Source organism: Aquarana catesbeiana, linkage group LG08, assembly GCF_042186555.1.
Source record: "Aquarana catesbeiana isolate 2022-GZ linkage group LG08, ASM4218655v1, whole genome shotgun sequence".
Lineage (NCBI taxonomy): Eukaryota > Metazoa > Chordata > Amphibia > Anura > Ranidae > Aquarana > Aquarana catesbeiana.
The window spans coordinates 294,524,464-294,544,312 of NC_133331.1; the positions used below are offsets into that span (position 1 = coordinate 294,524,464).

Below are 19,849 nucleotides of genomic sequence, written 5' to 3' on the forward strand. Positions count from 1 at the left end.
CCTCTTTATACTCTTCTTTGCCAACAATATTATCATCCCCGAGGTTTCCACTCTGAATGTATAATCATTCTAATAAACATGCTGTGTATAAATCATAACTACCAATAATTGTTCCTCATCTACCTGATGATGGTGAGGGATGGTGTGACCTTCCTGTGTGGAATCCCGGGAATACAGAGGACAGGGACATCTCTCTGGTGGGTTTCTGTAGCTGGATTGCTCCACCATGGTGTCCTGGTACAGATCTTTGTGCTCTTCCTCCATCACCCCATCCTCATCATCTTCCTCCTTTATCTCTTCTTTAACCTCAACTTTAGGATCTCTCAGGTTTCCACTCTGAATATATAATAAAAAATGACATCAATGGTAACAATGCAGATAATGTACAGATCCTAATGATACTATCAGTGATTGTTCCTCATCTACCTGATGATGGTGAGGGATGGTGTGATCTTCCTGTGTGGAATCCCGGGAATACAGAGGACGGGGACATCTCTCTGGTGGGTTCCCATTACTGGATCCATCTGTAGGAAACACACACACTGACTGAATACATTGTTTCTATGTGTTTATCAGATGATGGGGGATCTAGGTGGAGCCTCCGTACTGCTCTCTCCTTTACAATAAAGTCTCCTCTTACCCGGTGATGTGAGGGGCGGCTGATTGCCCATCATGATGTCCTTGTAGAGATCCTTGTGTCCTTCTAAATACTCCCACTCCTCCATGGAGAAATAGACAGTGACATCCTGACACCTTATAGGAACCTGACACACACAATGATACAGTCACCATCCAGACACATCTCTTGTGTTGAACCTTCAGAGACATCAGGAATAGTTATTTCCTCCTCCATAAAGATTATAAATTCAAACATGAATCCACCTCTAAATAAATCCCCCATCTCGTATTATCGTATAATCCGTTAGTATAGACTGAAAAGGTGAAATTGATGGGAAAGAAAAAAAAAAACGAAAATTTATTATCAAATACTTACCATAATTTACCTTTCCTGATGGACTCCATGGCAGACTACCTGTGGGTTAACCTCACCTCCTCTCCAATGCTATAGGACCCCACTCCCATAAATTTGAGCTCACCACTAGAGACTGCATTCCATAACTAGCCAACTCTTTGACCAATGGGTGGGAACTCCATCTGCCATGGAATCCATCAGGAAAAGAAAATTATGGTAAGTATTTGATAATAAATTTTCCATTTCCCTGGCAGACTCCATGGCAGACTGTGTGTGGGAAATAACTAGCCAAACCACACGGGTGGGTATGTTTGAACAAAAAAGATTTAATTGACCCGTCAATTGGATGGAGTGGCACGTGAGCAGATTCTTGCGCTGAAGCCACCAGAAGAGCCTGTTCCTCATCACTTATGTTTTGTGAATAGATTGGTTATTGTCTCCTGAGTTCCACTGCTGGAGAAAACCTATCCGGAAAGGGCGTAGCCTCCACAGTGACCATTTGACCCTGGGGGGGGGGGGGGGGGCATAGAGACCATTGTACCAATAATTTTTAGGCACTTGTGAGGCCCTCAGGTTTGAGGAGCTCAGAGCTCATGATATTCTTCCTCATATGACTGGGATCTACTCTACTGGGAGAGAGATGGTACTTTCCATAGTGTCGAGCTAGGCCCCCAGGTATACCAGGCGCTGAACTGGATCCAGGTGGCTTTTCTCTAAGTTTAGGAGCCAACCAAATTCGAGCAGTGTGATGATAACCTGCTCTCTGTGGATCAGCAGCTGCTCTTTGTCTTGGGACAAAGGCAGGAGGTAGTCGGGATAGTGGTACAAATGATCTGTTCTGATGAGGGCCACCATGGCCAGAAGAATTTTCAAAAAAGACTCAGGGTGAGGATGTCAGCCAGAAAGGGAGGCAGGTGAACTGTAGATTTTCTTGCCCGACCATGAACCAGAGATATTAGAAAAATTCTCCTGCTATAGGCACGTGGAAATAGGCCTCCTTTAGGGTCGTTTGAAATTAGACAATCACCTGGCTGCACTGCTTGTTGGATGGCAGACAGAGTCTTCATCTTGAATCTCTTGCGTTTTCCAAACTTGATTAGGTAGGTTAGGTGCATCACAGAACAACATAAACCGGTTTTCCTTTAGCACCAATAAGAGAGGGGAGTACGCCCCTTGGAATTCTTCTCCCTTCGGGACAGACACCCTAGCTCCCGTTGCCATCAGCGAATCCGCATAGGACAGTGACACCTGCTTCTTTTCTTCTGACCGTGACTGTTCTAATTCCTTCTAAAAGCCGGGCCGGGCCTGTAAAATGGTACTTCACTTGAACGCTCGGTACTGCGTCTTCTTCACTGGAGCCTCTTCTGGCCCAGCAGACGCCCATCCTGGGGCAAGAAGCCCGACCCCCCCACCCGTGGCCCGGACTATGGCGCTAACCAGCCTGTCGCCAAAAAAAAGGGCCCTAAAAAGGGGAATCCTACACCAGGCTCGCTCAGGTACTAGATCAAAGAGCCAAGAGCGTAATCGTAAGACCCGCCTAGTCGTAACTGAAGACAGCACAGTCCGGGCCAACAGGCAGATCAGGTCAACAGAAGCTTCCCCCAGGAAGACCACTGCCAGCTTCAAAAGGTCTTGATCTATTCTCTTAAGCTTGTCTTCACAGGATACAGAGTCTTTTTAAGGAAGAGTGACATATTTAGCTAATCACATCAATGCTGCGTCTACCAGGGGAGCGTTTTTCAGATGCTTCACTTCCTCTGCCTTGAAGGGGAATAATCTGGAGGTTTTGCTTGACAAAGAAGTTTCATTGTCTACTTTGCTCCCACAATGATATCCTTTAACTCTGAAAGGAGAGGGAAATTGGAGCGCTCCTTCCCCCGGATGCTTGGGGAATTTCCTTTGTTTAGCCGGGGAAGTGAAAGTGTCTTTCCAATTAAGGGCCTTCTTTGACCGCTTTAATCAATGGTGAAACTTATGCCGCGTACACGCGACCGGACTTTACGGCATACTTGGTCCGGCGGACCGGAATCCGTCGGACAATTCGATCGTGTGTGGGCTCTAGCGGACTTTTTTTCCCCAAAAGTTTGACGGACCTAGAAATGAAACATGTTGCAAATCTTTACGACGGACTTGAGTCCGGTCGAAAAGTCCGCTCGTCTGTATGCTAGTCCGATGGACAAAAACCGACGCTAGGGCAGCTATTGGCTACTGGCTGTGAACTTCCTTGTTTAAGTCCGGTCGTACGTCATCACGTACCAATCCGTCGGACTTTGGTTGATCGTGTGTAGGCAAGTCTGTTCATTCGGAAAGTCCATCGAAAAGTCCGCCGGACAAAGTTTGCCGTAAAGTCGGCTCATGTGTACGCGGGATAAGGCGAAGTTGAAGCCTCCGACAAACTCATCTCGCTGTCCGAAGAATCAGGGGAGGCATCATGAGGCTGGAATGGGCCTGGATCCTCCTGGGCCTCGTCACCCAGGGAGCCAGATAAAGTGATGGACTGGCTCCATGTGCGGAATGTACCCTACTCCTTTAGGGATTGATGCATCACATGCAAAACTAGAGACTCCATCTGTAGGATCTCAGTCTCTTTTTCCCTGACCGCCTGGGCATAGCATGGGTCACATAGCGATTTGCCCCCTGGGACTTGTGTCCTGCGTCCCCAGCAGGCTCTGTGATCAGAGTGGCTGTCGTGGTGGTGGGTGCAGTGTCTGGAGGAGGAATGGGAACATCTTCACTTCACTTGAACGCTCGGTACTGCGTCTTCTTCGCTGGAGCCTCTTCTGGCCCAGCAGACGCCCATCCTGGGGCAAGAAGCCCGACCCCCCCACCCATGGCCCGGACTATGGCGCTAACCAGCCTGTCGCCAAAAAAAAGGGCCCTAAAAAGGGGAATCCTACACCAGGCTCGCTTAGGTACTAAATCAAAGAGCCAAGAGCGTAATCGCAAGACCCGCCTAGCCGTAACTGAAGACAGCACAGTCCGGGACAACAGGCAGATCAGGTCAACAGAAGCTTCCCCCAGGAAGACCACTGCTGGTGGCGGTGGGTGCAGTGTCTGGAGGAGGAATGGGAACATCTCCTCTGTTTGGAGGAGGAATGGGAACATCTCCTCTGTCGATGGGTCCCAGACAAAGGGTCACGTCTGATGACCTGGATGAAGTTGCGGCCTGGCAAGGTCCCTGTCGTCTCGTACAGTGAACTGGTGGCCTGGTCTGGGCGAGCTAAACTAGGGAAGGGTAAGAAAAAGGGCATGACAATGGAGCATGTGTCCAACCAACAGCGGACCTGGCCCCCCTCCTCACACCCCCACGTACCAAGAGCGTGAGGGTTGGCCGCACAGAGGCGGTGCCCTGTCCATGGCACCCTGGAGGACTAGGCGACAAACCTGCGGGCTGTAGGAACACTCCATGTCCCAGAAGAAAGGAGTAAGGTGGCAGCACAAAGGAATGTACTTCCCTTTTAAGAGACATCTCTCTCTCTCTCCTGCCCCTCCTGCACCATGGTCCCGGGCTGGTGCCTACCTTAATCCTGGGTTCCTGGTGCCTGAAGAGACACAGATAATCCCAATGTGACAAAAGGCTAGCAGGGATTCTATTTTCCTGCTGTAGAGATGTCACCGCTGTGCCTCATGCGCCTGCGCTGTAGTGACTCGCCACAATGCGCCTGCGTGGCTGCCGGGTCCCCCGCCTAGCTGCGCATGCGCGAACCAAGCCTTGGTTTCACCCAAAGATTTGCGCATGCGGGGAAGCTCGCCGCGGCCGCAACCCGGGAGAGGGGGATGCGTCCTGGAACGCAGAAGCATTCCAGGCGCCATAGAGATACCAAGGTAGAAAAACAGTATGAGGGGGAAACAATACAACAATACAAAGATTTCTGCCATGGAGAAAAGTCATCTTAGAAGCTTCCAAACCTTGCCAGCTGATCCCTTGAAGATGCCTGAAGCCACACACCCGCCCATGGCTGGGCCCTGGGCTATCTTGACACCGATAACATCGTAGGCCTGACACCAACCCACTTGGGGCTTTTAATCATTCGATCTTTGAACATCAGGAAATGTAAATGCAATGCTTGAAGGTCCAAATGAGGAGGACAAAAAAGGAACGCAGTCTCTAGCGGTGAGCTCAAATTTATGGGAGTGGGGTCCTATAGCATTGGAGAGGAGGCGGGGTTAACCCACACGTAGTGTTCCATGGAGTCTATCAGGAAAAAACATTTCCGAAATGAAGAGAATGTTCCGGGCCTGTAAGTGGGGGAATGTTCTGACCCTGAAGGGGTTAATCTAGGTTTTCACACTATATATGTGTACATACCTCCCAACTTTCTGAGATGGGAATGAGGAACACCTATAAAGTTTGTAGGCATAGGACACACCCCCTTTAATGGAGAAATGTACCAAAAAAAAAAAAATCGGTTGAACCTACAAGTGCATTTTTACCACTAATATTCCTTTATATTGGCTTTTGGAATTTAAAAATGCAGCAGAAAAATGTAGAAATTGGATGGACGGTTTGGCACCGGGAAACACCTTTTGATAGATAAATAGTGCATTTTATATACATGTATATAGATCAGACCAACATGAGGGACACATGAGGAGGAAAGAGGGACTTTGTTGGGAATGAGGGACAGTCCCTCCAAATTAGGGACAGTTGGGAGCTATATGTGTGTATATCACCATCTGCTGGAGATAAAAGACGTCACAGTGACTATGGAGGAAGAGGATGGACATGACGGGGGGTTACTGGGTGTAAATAGAAAATAAGATCTTATTACCTCCTCAGCTGCCTCTTCCAGCGATGTCTCCTCTGTTATACGTACCTCACGGAACTTCCTGTCTTTATCTGACATCACTTCCTGTGTTCCATAGAGACTTCCTGTCTCTATGGTAGAAGTGAGATCACCACCTTGTGGAGATCAGAGGAACTGCAGCCCCCGAGAAACGTCTGGTAGTGTGAACACGGCCTTGTGCTGTGTGTGTATGTACTGTATATCCTTATAGATGGGGTCATCTCCACTCCCACCAAGGGGGAGAGAAATATATTACTGCCTAGTCCAGCCTTTCCCAGCCAGGGTTCCTCCAAAGGGTTCTAGGGGTTCCCTGAGCAATGGACAATTTCTGTCTTCCAGTAACAACTAACATCAATGAACTGTAAGGAGGGCAATCTTCCCACTGATGACAATATAAGGGGGTCCTTCTCCCATTGCTCACCAATATAAGGGACCACTACACTGACCATTGATATAAGGGGGTCCTTCTCCCATTGGTCACCAATGTAAGGGACCACTACACTGACCACTGATATAAGGGGGTCCTTCTCCCATTGGTCACCAATGTAAGGAACCAATAAACCGACCATTTAAAAAGAGCTCTAGGTTTGGACTGAACCAATGTTTGAACAGAATTTGGCTTGTTTAGGTGGTTGGCGAATGGCCGAACTAAATAGTACGGATGGTCCAGATGTTGGAGTCGAACATAAGTTCGACCCCATCATAGGGTGTTCATTTTGTTCACAGAACAAATGAACATATGGGGCATTTGTAGCAACACCCCACACTATATAAGGCTGCTTACATGGTGGCCGTATGTAGTGTGACGTGAAGAATGAGACTTGATAGAACTTGAGCTAGATTAGGCAGGTTAGTTAGTGGTGTGCAGGCAGTTTAATATATATATATATTGTATTCAGTGTAGACTATATATACAGTGCTGGCAGTCTATATATATTACACTGTCTGCACGATATACATATATATAATAGTGCAGTCAGTTTACAGTATATAATACAGTGCAGGCGGTGTACAGTATATAAGTGCAGGCAGTGTATAGTATATAATACACTGCAGGTAATGTACAGTATATAATAAAGTGAAGGCAGTGTACAGTATATAAGTGCAGGCAGTGTACAGTATATAAGTGCAGGCAGTGTACAGTATATAATACACTCCAGGCGGTGTACAGTATATAATACAGTGCAGGCAGTATACACAGTATATAATACACTTCAGGCGATGTATAGTATGTAATACAGTGCAGTTGGTGTTGTACAGTATATAATACAGTGCAGGCAGTATACACAGTATATAATACACTTCAGGCGATGCATAGTATGTAATACAGTGCAGTTGGTGTTGTACAGTATATAATACAGTGCAGGCAGTGTACACAGTATATAATACAGTGTGTACAGTAAATAATACACTTCAGGCGGTGTACAGTACATAATACAGTGCAGGCAGTGTACAGTACATAATTAGGGATGAGTCGAACACCCCCCGTTTCGGTTTGCAGCAGAACAGGCAAAAAATTTGTGCTAACACCATTAAAGTCTATGTGAAACGAAAATGAAAAATGAAAAGTGCTCATATTAAAGGCTTACATACAAGTTATTGCCATAAAAACTTAAAGCTTAACGTGAAACAATAAAATTAAGTATTCCTTTAAATATCGTGTGTGGGGGGTCCCCTTAGTCCACTTGTAAAGTAGCGCACCCTTCCCATGTTTAGAACAGTACCGCAGCAAAATTACATTTCTAAAGGACAAAATATAATTTAAAACTGCTCGCGGCTGTAATGTATTGTCAGGTCCCGGCAATATACATAAAAATCATTGAAAAAAATGGCGTGACTTCCCCCCCAGTCCATTACCAGGCCCCTCGAGTCTGGTATGGATATTAAAGGGAACCCTGTGCCAAAATGTAAAATAAAATAGCGTGGGGGTCCCCCCCAAAATCCATACCAGACCCTTATTCGAGCACGCAACCTGGCAGGCCACAGGAAAAGGGGATGGGATGAGAGAGAGCCCCCTTCCTGAACTGTACCAGGCCACATACCCTCAACATGGGGGGGTGCTTTGGGGTCACCTCAAAACACCTTGTCTCCATGTTGATGGGGACAAGGTGCTCTTCCCCACAACCCTTGCTCAGTGGTTGTGGAGGTCTGTGGGCGGGGGGCTTATTTTATAAGGGGAACCCCAGATCCCGCCCCTCCCTATGTGAATGGGTATGGGGTACATTGTACCCCTACTCATTCATCCAAAAAGTGTCAAAAAAGTAAACACGACAGGAGACAGTTTGGGACAAGTCCTTTATTAAAAAAAGAAAAAAAATGTCCCATGATGTCCATATATCTTCGATCACAGCGCCGCGACCAGAGAAAAAAAAAATGGAAAAGCTCCACCTCAATGGGAGGCGTCCTGCGACTGCAGCTTTTTGGCACTGACAGCTCTTATATAGCTGAGGGCAGGGCCACCCAGTGACATAAGCGGGTGGCCCCGTCCCCTTCTGACATCACGTAATATCACGGGACAGCGCATGTGGACTGGTACGGTTCAGGAGGGGGGGCGCTCTCTTGTCCCCCCCCTTTTCCTGCGGCCTGCCAGGTTGCGTGCTCGGATAAGGGTCTGGTATGGATTTTGGGGGGATCCCACGCCATTTTTTTTTCATTTTGGCACGGGGTTACCCTTAAAATCCATATCAGACCTGAAGGGCCTGGTATGGATTTTAGGGGGGACCCCCAGACCAAAGGGCCTGGCAATGGACTAGGGGGGGGACGTTTTTTTTCAATGATTTTTATGTATATTGCCGGGATTCGGCAATACAGTACAGCCGCAAGCAGTTTTAAATTACATTTTTTCTTTAAGAAATGCTATTTTGCTGCTCTCATTCATAACACTACATACGGCCGCTATGTAAGCAGCTTTACATAGTGTGGGGCGTGGACTCAGCCCCCTGAGCCATGGCTCTCACAGCAGAGCGCGCTGTGATTGGCCAAACCATGCAGGTCAGGTGCAAAATCAGCAGCCGTGAATGCACTGCGATCTGTGCATTGACGGTCTCGCAGTATGGGGCATTCGGCGGGCGCTCGAAATTCCCGCGAATGCCCCATAATGTTCTAAATTCGGTGAACACCCGATGTTACGTTTGACTCGAACATCGGACTCATCCCTATATATAATACAGTGCAGGCAGTGTACAGTATATAATACAGTGCAGGTGGTGTATAGTATTTAATACAGTGCAGGCGGTGTATAGTATATAAAACAGTGTAGTGCGGTGTGAAAAAAAAAATCCCCATCATGTCCAGGAGGCCACCAAAGAGAAGCAGATGCTCACAGGCCACTAAAGAGGGCAAGCTGCCTCTTTGTCTACAGTAAACAGTGGTGGTGGTGGACATGGTGCATCTTCTGCAGGCGGGGCACACTTTTTTTCTGCTGCTGGCCATGTTATTGAGCCACAATATGTAGAAGAGTTGGTGGAGTGGATAACTAAGCCGCCCTCATCCTCCTCATCCTCTGTCACCCAGGCTCATATTTGCCTTCCAATGCAGCTGCCAAAGCAGACTATTCCACTGGCTCCTTGTCCACAGTTTTCCCCTTCCATAGCCCAACTAACATGCATGGGGGTGTCACCAGAATTATTCAACCATAGTGTCTGTTACATGCTGCTGGAGAATGCGCAGCTATTTGAAGGCTCCAATGTTGGTTCCCAGGTTCAGGAAGGGAGTAATGTGAGCCTAGAGAGAGGGGGTGCCACAGAAGGACAAGAAACTGGCAGTTATGTTCCCACAGCTACAGCATACTGCCAAGTTTGCACAATTGTGACGAGGAGGGAAGGAATGGTGAGGTCACTGACTGTACTTGGGTGCCTGAGAGAAGAGAGAAGGAAAGTGAGGAGGATGTCCTCCAGGGGCTAGGTTAATGGCAGCCACCCTATTGCATCACACCAGAGAGCTCCACAGATGCAGGGCGCTGCTGACTCCCGCTGACTTCCAAAAGTTCACTGGTGTGGGCTTTTTTCAATGCGTGTGCTGTAGATCGCACCATTGCTGTTTTCAATCTATGTCTGAAGTGGACCAAACGTGGCCAGGACAGCAGCCGCTTGGGCACCACATGCTTGACAAGACATATGATGACCTGCCATGCAGTCCGTTGGCAACAGCACCTGAAAGATCCACATCATAAAAAAAGGTGGACTTCTCCTTGCTCCTCATCTGGGATCTCAACCCTACTATACCTCCAGTCCTCTCAAAAACCTGCACTGAGAGGAATGAAGGTATAGCAAAAGGTGCCACAAGTACATGTAGCCAGTATGCTAGCAGTACACCACCAATTGATTTTAGCAGGCAAATTTCCCTACCCCAGTTGCTAAACCATAAAATAAAATACTGTTCCGGCCATCCACATGCTCAGCGTCTAAATGCAAGCTTGGCCAAATTGCTAGCACTGCAACTGCTGCCTTTTCAGCTGGTAGACTCTACCCCCTTTTGTGAATTTGTGGAATGTGCTGTACCACAGTGGCAGGTTCCCAAAAGAAATTTATTTTCAAGTAAGGCCATTCCAGCTCTCTACCGTCATGTGGAAGGCAATGTTTTGGCCTCGTTGGACAGGGTGGTCAGCAGCAAGGTTCATATTACCGCTGACTCATGGTCCAGCAGGCATGGACAGAGTTGTTACCTTTTCTGCACTGCGCACTGGGTAACTCTGCTGGCAGCTGGGAAAGACGTAGGATAGGGTTCAGTGTTGGAGTTTTTTTCGCCACCACGCCTCCAAAAGGCTGGTGGTGATTCTGCCACATCTCTGTTCCACCCCCTCCTCTTCTTCTTCTTCCTCTATGGCCTCTTCTGCAGAATTGTCCTCTGAACCATCAGTGCTCCCTAAGGGGCTATGCCAGCAGTCAGGCTAAAAGATGCCATGTGGCGCTTCAGTTGGTCTGCCTGGGGAACAGAAGCCACACTGGGGCAGAGATTCTTTCAGCTCTGCAGGGCAGGCTCAGAGGTAGTTGACGCCACGGCAGATTGAGCCAGGAATGGTTGTATGCAACAATGGCACCAACCTTCTATCCACCCTCCGACAGGGACACTTGACCCATGTTCCATCCTTGGCTTACGTCCTGAATGTGGTGGTGCAGCATTTCTTGACCAGGTACCCAGGCTTACAAGATCTCCTGAGGCAGGTCATAAAAGTCTGTGGGCTTTTCCAGTGGTTAAAAAATGCCAGTGCTCGGCTGACTGACATCCAACGGGAATTCAACTTGCCCACCAACCGGCCTCATTTCTGACATGTCCACCAGGTGGAACTCAACATTGGCAATGCTGCAGCGGCTGCACACACAGCAGAGGGCCATCAATGAGTACCTGTGTGAGTATGGCACCAGGACATGCTCAGGGGAGCTTGTCTTTTTTTCGCCACGCCAGTGGCTATTGATAAAGGATGCATGCACTGTCCTGTCATCATTTGAGAAGGCCACAAGGATGGTGAGCAGCGATAATGCATGCATCAGTGACACTGTCCCTCTAGTCTTCCTGCTGGAGCACATGGAATCGTGGAATCATGGACAGGGCACTTGAGGCAGAACAGTGGGATTAAGAGGAGGACTTCCTTTCCTCTCAAGGCCCCCTTTATGCAGATAGCATTCCCGTGGGGCCACCAAACACACAGGAAGAAGAGGAGGGGGAGGAGGATTGTGTCAGTATGGATGTAGAGGATAACACGCAGCAGTCTTCAAGGGATGATTTTCAGTCCCCAGAAACCCAAGGAGTTGTACGTGGCTGGGAGGAGGTAGTTCCTGACAATATCATCCTTAGTGACCCAGAGGACTCAGAATCGAATGCCTCTGCAAACGTACGCTGCATGGCCTCCCTAATTCTGCAAAGCCTGCGAAAGGACCCTAGGATTCGTGGTATCAGGGAGAGGGACCATTACTGGTTGGCAACCCTTCTTGATCCACGTTACAAAGGTAAATTTCCAGAGCTCATCCTGCCTTTGAGGAGGGAGCAGAGGATGGAACATCTTCAGGACACCTTGATGAAAAGTTTGAAACAGAAAAAGAGAAAAAAAATAAAGGTGACTGAGACCAACAGAGTATACAATAAAAATGAATTTTTATTGAGTATACAAAAACATTCATAAGTTAAAGGTAAGTTCATGTGGAATATACAAACCAAGTAGAATATAAAATTGTATACATATGTAAGAACGGCTCTTTGTAGGACCCAACAATCATTTCTGGCTTGATGCCCTTCTTCAGGGGTTTTTACAAACGCATAGAGTCAAATGTCTAGTAGAAAAACACATATTACATTAATATACAAAACACATATATATATATATATCATATTATGCAGATGTATTGTGTAAGTGTATTTTAAAAAAAGGGCAATACAATGGACTTTCATCAATAGAAATTCTGCAAGGTGCCCCACATGACAAGAAGATGGTGTGCGGCTACTGTACAAGTTCTCTCCAGATTTTGCAAAAAAGCGTTCAGTACGTCTCAGCGAGGGTCCCACATGATCTCCAAAAGGGGGAACCACTTCACAAACTGAGAATCAAAATTGACAGCAAGATATTTAATATGTATTCAAAGAAAAACGCATATGGAATTTTGTAGGATACAAAAAGTATTGGTGAATAAAGCACCTACCTAAATTGATAATAGAAAGGATATAATCAGCATACCACAAAAGCCCACTTCACAATAGCAATGTGTCCCAGTGTGGAAAAAGGATAAGAGTAATCCTATAGTCCCAGGGGTATACCTATGGATACAAGCAAGCAGCTCATGTAGAAATCCCAAAAAAATGCTGAAAATAGCCAAATGAAGGTACAACAAGTATCACGCTAGTTACCTGACTATTAAGAAGTTCAGGTATACCCCTCGGACTATAGGATTACTCTTATCCTTTTTCCAACATTTAAATGCCCATCAATACAGCCTTGTGAGTGTCTATCTGTAGCCTTGTCCATCATTGCAGCATTGTCAGTGTCAGTGTAGCCTTTTGAGTGTCCATCTGTAGTCTTGTCCATCATTGTAGCCTTGTGAGTGTCATTGCATTGCAGCCTTGCTCCTGTGTCATTTGCTGAGCTGCCATTTAAAAATGGCGCCGCCGCTCTCGGCGGCTTTCGGCTGCTCTTGGCCATTCTTGGCAGCTCTCGGCGGCTTTCTGCGGCTCACGCGGGACTGCGAGAGCCGCCGAAAGCCACCGAGAATGGCTGAAAGCGGCCCAGAGCGGCCGAGAGCCGCCGAGAATGGCGGAAAGCGGCCGAAAGCCGCCCAGAGCGGCCAAGAGCTGCAGAGAATGGCCGAAAGCCGCCGAGAAAGGCCGAGAGTGGCCGAAAGCCGCCGAAAGCTGCCAAAAGGCTCCCAATCGGCGGGGGATCGGCGTATAACATGCACCCACGATTTTCCCCTGATTTTAAGGGGAAAAAAGTGCGTGTTATACGCTGATAAATACGGTACTTCGTTGGTCTCAGTTACCTTTAAAGTCCCACTCCTTGGGGTTTTTTTTCTCTTTTTCTGTTTCAATACCTGGGATGTGGAGACTGTGAATCAACCAGTTTTCTGTGAATTTTGGATTTCCTATTTTCCATGAAGAAAAGTTTGTGTAACGCCTTTCCAGACCATGGAAGGTTACCATTTCCTGGTGCTGGACAAAGTATTTCTGAGGCTTTGTTTGGTCAGAGGAAGAGCGGTGGAGAAGGTGGCCAGCTGACTGATGCTAAATGATGCCTTTAACCACTTCAATACCAGGCACACCTCCTTCCTGCTCAAGCTTTTTATCATTTTGTTCCCACCAATAGAGCTTTCTTTTGGTGGTATTTGATCACTGCTGGGATTTTAATTTTTTGCACAACAAATAAAAAAAGACTGAAAATTTTGAAAAAAAAAGTTTTCTTTGTTTCTGTTATAAAATTTTGTAAATAAGTAAGTTTTCTCCTTCACTGACGGGCACTGATGAGGCTGCACTGATACGACGGCACTGATGAGGTGGCACCAATGAGGGGGCACTGATGAGGTGGCACTGATGGGCACTGATAGGCGGCACTGATGGGCACTCATAGGCGGCACTGAAAGGCTGCACTGATGGGTATTTATGGGTGGCACTGATAGGTGGCTAGGATGGGCACTGATAGGTGGCACTGATGGACACTTATAGATGGCACTGATAGGCATCACTGATAAGGATACATCCTGCAGACATTAGTAATGGGCACTGACTGGCACTATTTGTGGGCACTGATTAGCATATTTTGGGCACTGTGTGACATTTCTGGTGGCCTTGGGTGGCATACATGGTCATCCATCAGTGGTGGGCATCCCTGGTGGCATCCCTGGTGGTCCAGTGTGGGCATCCACGGGGGCTGCGCTGATAATCAATCAGCGCAGACCCCCTCTGTCAGGATAGCTGCCGATAGGCTCTCCTCTACTTGCATCTGTCAGACGCGAGTGATGAAAAGCCGATACACGGCTTTTCCTGTTTACACTGTGGTCGGCCGTGATTGGACACGGCTGAACGATGTAGCGGTGTGTCAGACTGACACGCCGCACCACCGATCACCACGCCCCCACGGGCGTGCGCTGGCAGTTATCCTGAAAGACGTCATATGACGTCCAGTCAGGATAACTGAACCACCGCCTGGCCGTCATTTTTCTATAGGCCAGGCAGGAAGTAGTTAAACAATTCTTTAGTCCTCAGCGCCGAGGGCTGATAGGTTCAAGCAACCATTGGCAGCATCTGCATTATATAGTGCAGGAATATCTAGGGGCAAGAGCAGACTTGGAGACTTTTCCAACTGAGCATCCACTGGGTTACTGGGTCTTGAGGGATGAACCACTGGCCAGAACTTTCTCAATATGCAATCGAGCTACTGGCCTGTCCTGCATCCAGCGTGCTTTCTGAATGGACATTTAGTGCTGCTGGAGGGTTTGTAATGGATCAAAGAGTGCGCCCGTCCACAGACTCCGTTGATAGGCTCACAGTTATAAAAATGAATCAGTACTGGATCAGCAGCTATCAAGCCCCTGATGCTGATGTAACTGTTTGAATTTGCTAGGGATGCCTATGCTGACTATCCTATTCCTCTTGATGATGCTAGCTTCCGACAATATTTTTGGTTTAGGGCACCACCAACACCCAAGGCCCAATTTTTCTGCACCTGTGTAACAGGGGCATTTGATTACAATTTTTGAAATCATTTTTAACAGTAGGGCCAGTTCCTGTGCCCAACGAGAGTAAATGTGAGGGGTTCTGGCGCTACCAACACCTAAGGCCCAATTTTTCTGCAGAGTATATAGCACAGTCTATATAGTACACTTTTTTTTTCTTGTTAAATAAAGGAGTTGTCAAAAATTGTCTGTTGCGGTTTTTACTTTTTGACACTTTTTTTGGTGAATGGGTAGGGGTACAATGTACCCGATTCCCATTCACATAGGGGGGGCTTCCAGATTCCAATAAGCCCTTTGCCCACAGACCCTGACAACTAATGGCCAGGGTTGTCAGAAAGAGGCTCTTGTCCCCATCAACATGGGGAAAAGGTGCTTTGGGGGGATGTTGAGGGCACGTGGCCTGGTATGGTTCAGGAGGGGGGGGGGCTCTCTTGTCCCCCCCTCCTATCCTCCAGGCTGCATGCTCGGATAAGGGTCTGGTATGGATTTTGGGGGAGACCCCACACCAATTATTTTTAAAATTTTGGCATGGCGTTCCTATTAATATCCATACCAGACCCGAAGGAGTCAAGGGCCTTGATTTTTTATCTATATTGCCGGGAACCATCAATACATTACAGATGCGAGTAATTTTAAATTACGTTTTTTCCCTTTAGAAATGTCATTTTGCTGCGGCGCAGATGCGCTACTTTACAGGCAGACTAAGGGGACCCCCCATGCACGATATTTAAAGGAATATTACATTCTTATTGTTCCATTTTAAGCACTATTAAAATCACTGCTCCTGAAAAAACTGTCATTTTTAAAACTTTTTTTGCATTGATACATGTCCCCTGGGGAAGTACCTAGGTCCCCATACACTTTTATGGCAATAACTTGCATATAAGCCTTTAGAATGAGCACTTTTGATTTTCGTGTCCCATAGAGTTTAATAGGGTTCGCATATTCGCTAGAACTGGTGTGAACCAAACCAGGGGGGGGGGGGGGGTTCCGCCCAACCCTACTAAATAGGTGTTCAGCCAATTCCAACTTTAATGTGGCAGCTTCCTGGTCAGGTTGGTTGATAGGAGATTGGTTGCCACAAGTGTCCTAACACCCAGTGATGTAAATTCACCAGGCTTATTCAGCTGTCAACTGGGGATTTGCTGGTTGGCCGGTGAATGTAAATGTTAATTAAAGTAGGAAAAAAACTGTATGGACCCCCCACCACTAAGAAATTCATATGTGTCCCTTATTAGAGCATGCAGCCTGACTGGGCAGGGAAGGGTGGGGGGTGGAAAGTGAGCATGCCTCCTCCTAAACCATAATAGACCACATATCCTCAACATGGGGAGAGTATCTTGCCAAGGTTATTCCCTCCTAGTTGGAAAGTTGAACAAGTCCAATGTATGAGCTCGTATCGGGGAACATGAGGGATCTGTACAACATAAGACATTGGGAAATGTATATTTGTCTGCAGAACACAGGGGAGATATTGGAACTCTAAATTAAGGTCACCTGGAATTAGTGAAAAGGAGAAAGTCCATCCAAACCGTGAGATTGGTCAGAGACTAATTGGTATCATTCTGGGCATTGCCAGACTAGGTCTTGGTTACAAAGTGAAGGGTGAGGCTGCTCATACTCTAAGTAACCCTCATCTACATCATGGACATCTTCTTCATAAATAGGATAGAAATCTTCACATTCCTATAGCTGAGTGGTCATAGAAAGGCCCAGCACCCCAGTAGTAGAGGAAAAGGTGGTCTGGTGACATGGAGAAGAAGACTCTGGTCAGTCTCTGGATCTCCATCATTGTAAACATGGTGAGACAACAAATACAGCGGGATGGTGGAGGAGATGTTGGTGTCATTGTGGAAATGGACAGAACACGGGATGATGACACTGAAAGAACAATACGGCTTCATTCTACGATGTGTCAAGGAGAGAACAGTACAGGAGAGACTTTTCTCTCTAATTAATATCAGTAGAAGACCCGGAGAAAGCCTGTTCTGTCTTCTGGTAGAGCAGATGGAACATTTCTCCTTGTGTGTTCTTATCATTATAATTATAATGCCCTGTACACACGATAGGATTTTCCGACAACAAAATCCATCAGATTTTTCCAGACGGATGTTGGCTCAAACTTGTCTTGCATACACACGGTTGCACAAAGTTAAATTCTGATTGCCAAGAACGCGGTGACGTACAACACGTGCGACGGGATGATAAAGAGGAAGTTCAATAGCCAGTAGCTAATAGCTTCCGTCACGTAATCTATTCTGAGCATGCGTGGCACTTGCGTGCATCGGAATTGTCTACACACGATCGGAATTTATGCGATCGGATTTTGTTATCGAAAAAGTTTATATCCAGATCTCAAACTTTGTGTGTTGGAAATTCCGATGGAAAAAGTCCGATGGAGCCTACACACAGTTGGAATTTCTGAAAACAAGCTCCAATCTCACATTTTCAGTCGGAAAGTCCGACCATGTGTACAGGACATTACTCTATACCTAGTGGCTGTATGACTGGCATGGTTCTAATACTCTACTTTACCTGACCACTGCACTCTGTACACAGGGCTGTACATGATATTTTCCTGACCACTGTACTCTAGGCCCATTATTTAATAGTCAAGCATAGTGAAGTGCTATCATCCCAATATATACAGAAACCAAAATATCCTCCAAGCAACTAAATGGAACTATAAATCTATAAATAAATAATATATAAATCTATACATCTATAACTCTGTAGTCCCGTTGGGTTGCTTGGAGGGTATTCCTGTTTCTGGGCCCATTATTCAGGGTTCCCTCTACACTGATTACCTGTGACGGCTTTTATAGCGTCTCCTATGAGTAATATTTGGATACAAAGTTTGTCCTTATTGCACCGACACACACAATCTTTTCCTCATTCAATACATTTTTTATTATCATTTTACTTTTAGCAAGACTGCAGTCATATAATCCAGAAATAGTAAAGTTCCAAATCCAACAAATACACCACGAGGGTTGTGTGGGATCCCTGATGTACAGGAAGACAGGACTTCAGTGAGGAACAATTCCCTCACTCAGGACAGCAATACGGCTTCTCCCCCATGTGAGATCTTTGATGTCTGCAAAGACTAGACTTGTCTAAAAAACATTTTCTGCACTCAGGACAGGAATACGGCTTCTCCCCCGTGTGAGATTTCTGATGTGCATTAAGCCTGGACTTCCGTGAAAAACCTTTACCACACTCAGGACAGGAATACGGCTTCTCACCTGTGTGAGATCTCTGATGTGCCTTAAGATTGGACTTCTGTGAGAAACATTTCCCGCACTCGGAACAGGAATACGGCTTCTCTCTCATGTGAAATCTCAGATGTGTGTAAAGATGGGGCTTCTGCGAAAAACCTTTCCTGCACTCGGGGCAGGAATACGGCTTCTCCCCCGTGTGAGATCTCTGATGTTTGTAAAGATGCGACTTCTGTGAAAAGCATTTCCCACACTCAGGACAGGAATACAGCTTCTCCCCCGTGTGCAATCTCTGATGTGCGTAAAGAGTGCCCTTTTCTGAAAAACATTTACCGCACTCAGGACAGGAATACGGCTTCTCCCCTGTGTGAGACCTTTGGTGTTGGTTGAGATTCCATTTCCTTGAAAAACTTTTCCCGCACTCAAAACAGAAATATGGTTTTTCCCCAGTGTGAGACCTTTGATGTGTGACGAGTTCAGACTTTTTTAAAAAACATTTTCCGCATTCAGAACAGGAATATGGCTTCTCACCCGTGTGAAATCTCTGATGATTATAAAGATCGGACTTGTCTGAAAAACATTTCTCGCACTCAGGACAGGAATATGGCTTCTCACCTGTGTGAGACCTCTGATGTATGATAAGAAGGGACTTCTGTGAAAAACATTTCTCGCACTCAGGACAGGAATATGGCTTCTCCCCCGTATGAGACCTCTGATGTATGATAAGGAGGGACTTCTGTGAAAAACGTTTCCCACACTCAGGACAGGAATACGGCTTCTCCCCCGTGTGAGATCTTTGGTGTCTGTTGAGATCGGTTTTCTCTGAAAAACATTTCCTGCACTCAGGACAGGTATATGGCTTCTCACCTGTGTGAGACCTTTGGTGTCTGTTGAGACTGGATTTTCCTGAAAAACATTTCCCGCACTCAGGACAGGAATACGGCTTCTCACCTGTGTGAGACCTTTGGTGTCTGTTGAGATCACTTTTCTCTGAAAAACATTTCCCGCACTCAGAACAAAAATATGTTTTTTCCCCCGTGTGAAATCTCTGATGCCGGTAAAGATGGGCCTTCTGTGAAAAACATTTCCCGCACTCAGGACAGGAATACGGCTTCTCACCTGTGTGGGAATTTTTATGCTTATTAAGACTGCTTTTGGAACTGAAACACTTCCCACACTCAGGACAGGAAAACCTCTTATGTGTTGGAAGGACGGCACCGTCCCTCACAGTCTGAGGTTCCTCAGGATAAGAGGAATACGATGGTCCGGCACCGTCCCGCACAGTCTGAGGTTCCTCAGGATAAGAGGAATACGATGGTCCGGCACCGTCCCTCACAGTCTGAGGTTCCTCAGGATAAGAGGAATACGATGGTCCGGCACCGTCCCTCACAGTCTGAGGTTCCTCAGGATAAGAGGAATACGATGGTCCGGCACCGTCCCGCACAGTCTGAGGTTCCTCAGGATAAGAGGAATATGATGGTCCATCTACACTGTGTGGTGCCGGATGGACATTTGAGGTAGTGGGGTTTTCTCCTGGACTATACTGTGTGATGTCCTCATCTTCTACTTTACAGTCTGGAGACAAAGTGAGACAATCCTCTGAGGTTTTCCTCATCTCCCGTCCATCTACTAAAATAGAAATAAAAAGATTATTACTAGACATGAGCAGATTGGTTCCCCTAAACCAGGACTCCGCCCACATCAGGCAGCTTTGTC

General features: G+C 46.8%; 1 protein-coding gene across 1 annotated transcript in view; it reads right to left on the reverse strand.

The window, feature by feature from the left end:
* The window catches only part of LOC141106811 (uncharacterized), a 103,025-nt gene extending 83,267 nt beyond the window's left edge, over nucleotides 1-19,758 (reverse strand). Inside the window, exon 1 of the mRNA XM_073597738.1 lies at nucleotides 17,991-19,758. Within this exon, the coding sequence (XP_073453839.1) occupies nucleotides 17,991-19,748 (1,758 nt within the window). The 5' untranslated portion in view covers nucleotides 19,749-19,758. The remainder of the gene's footprint in view (nucleotides 1-17,990) is intronic.
* Nucleotides 19,759-19,849: the final 91 nt, after the last annotated feature.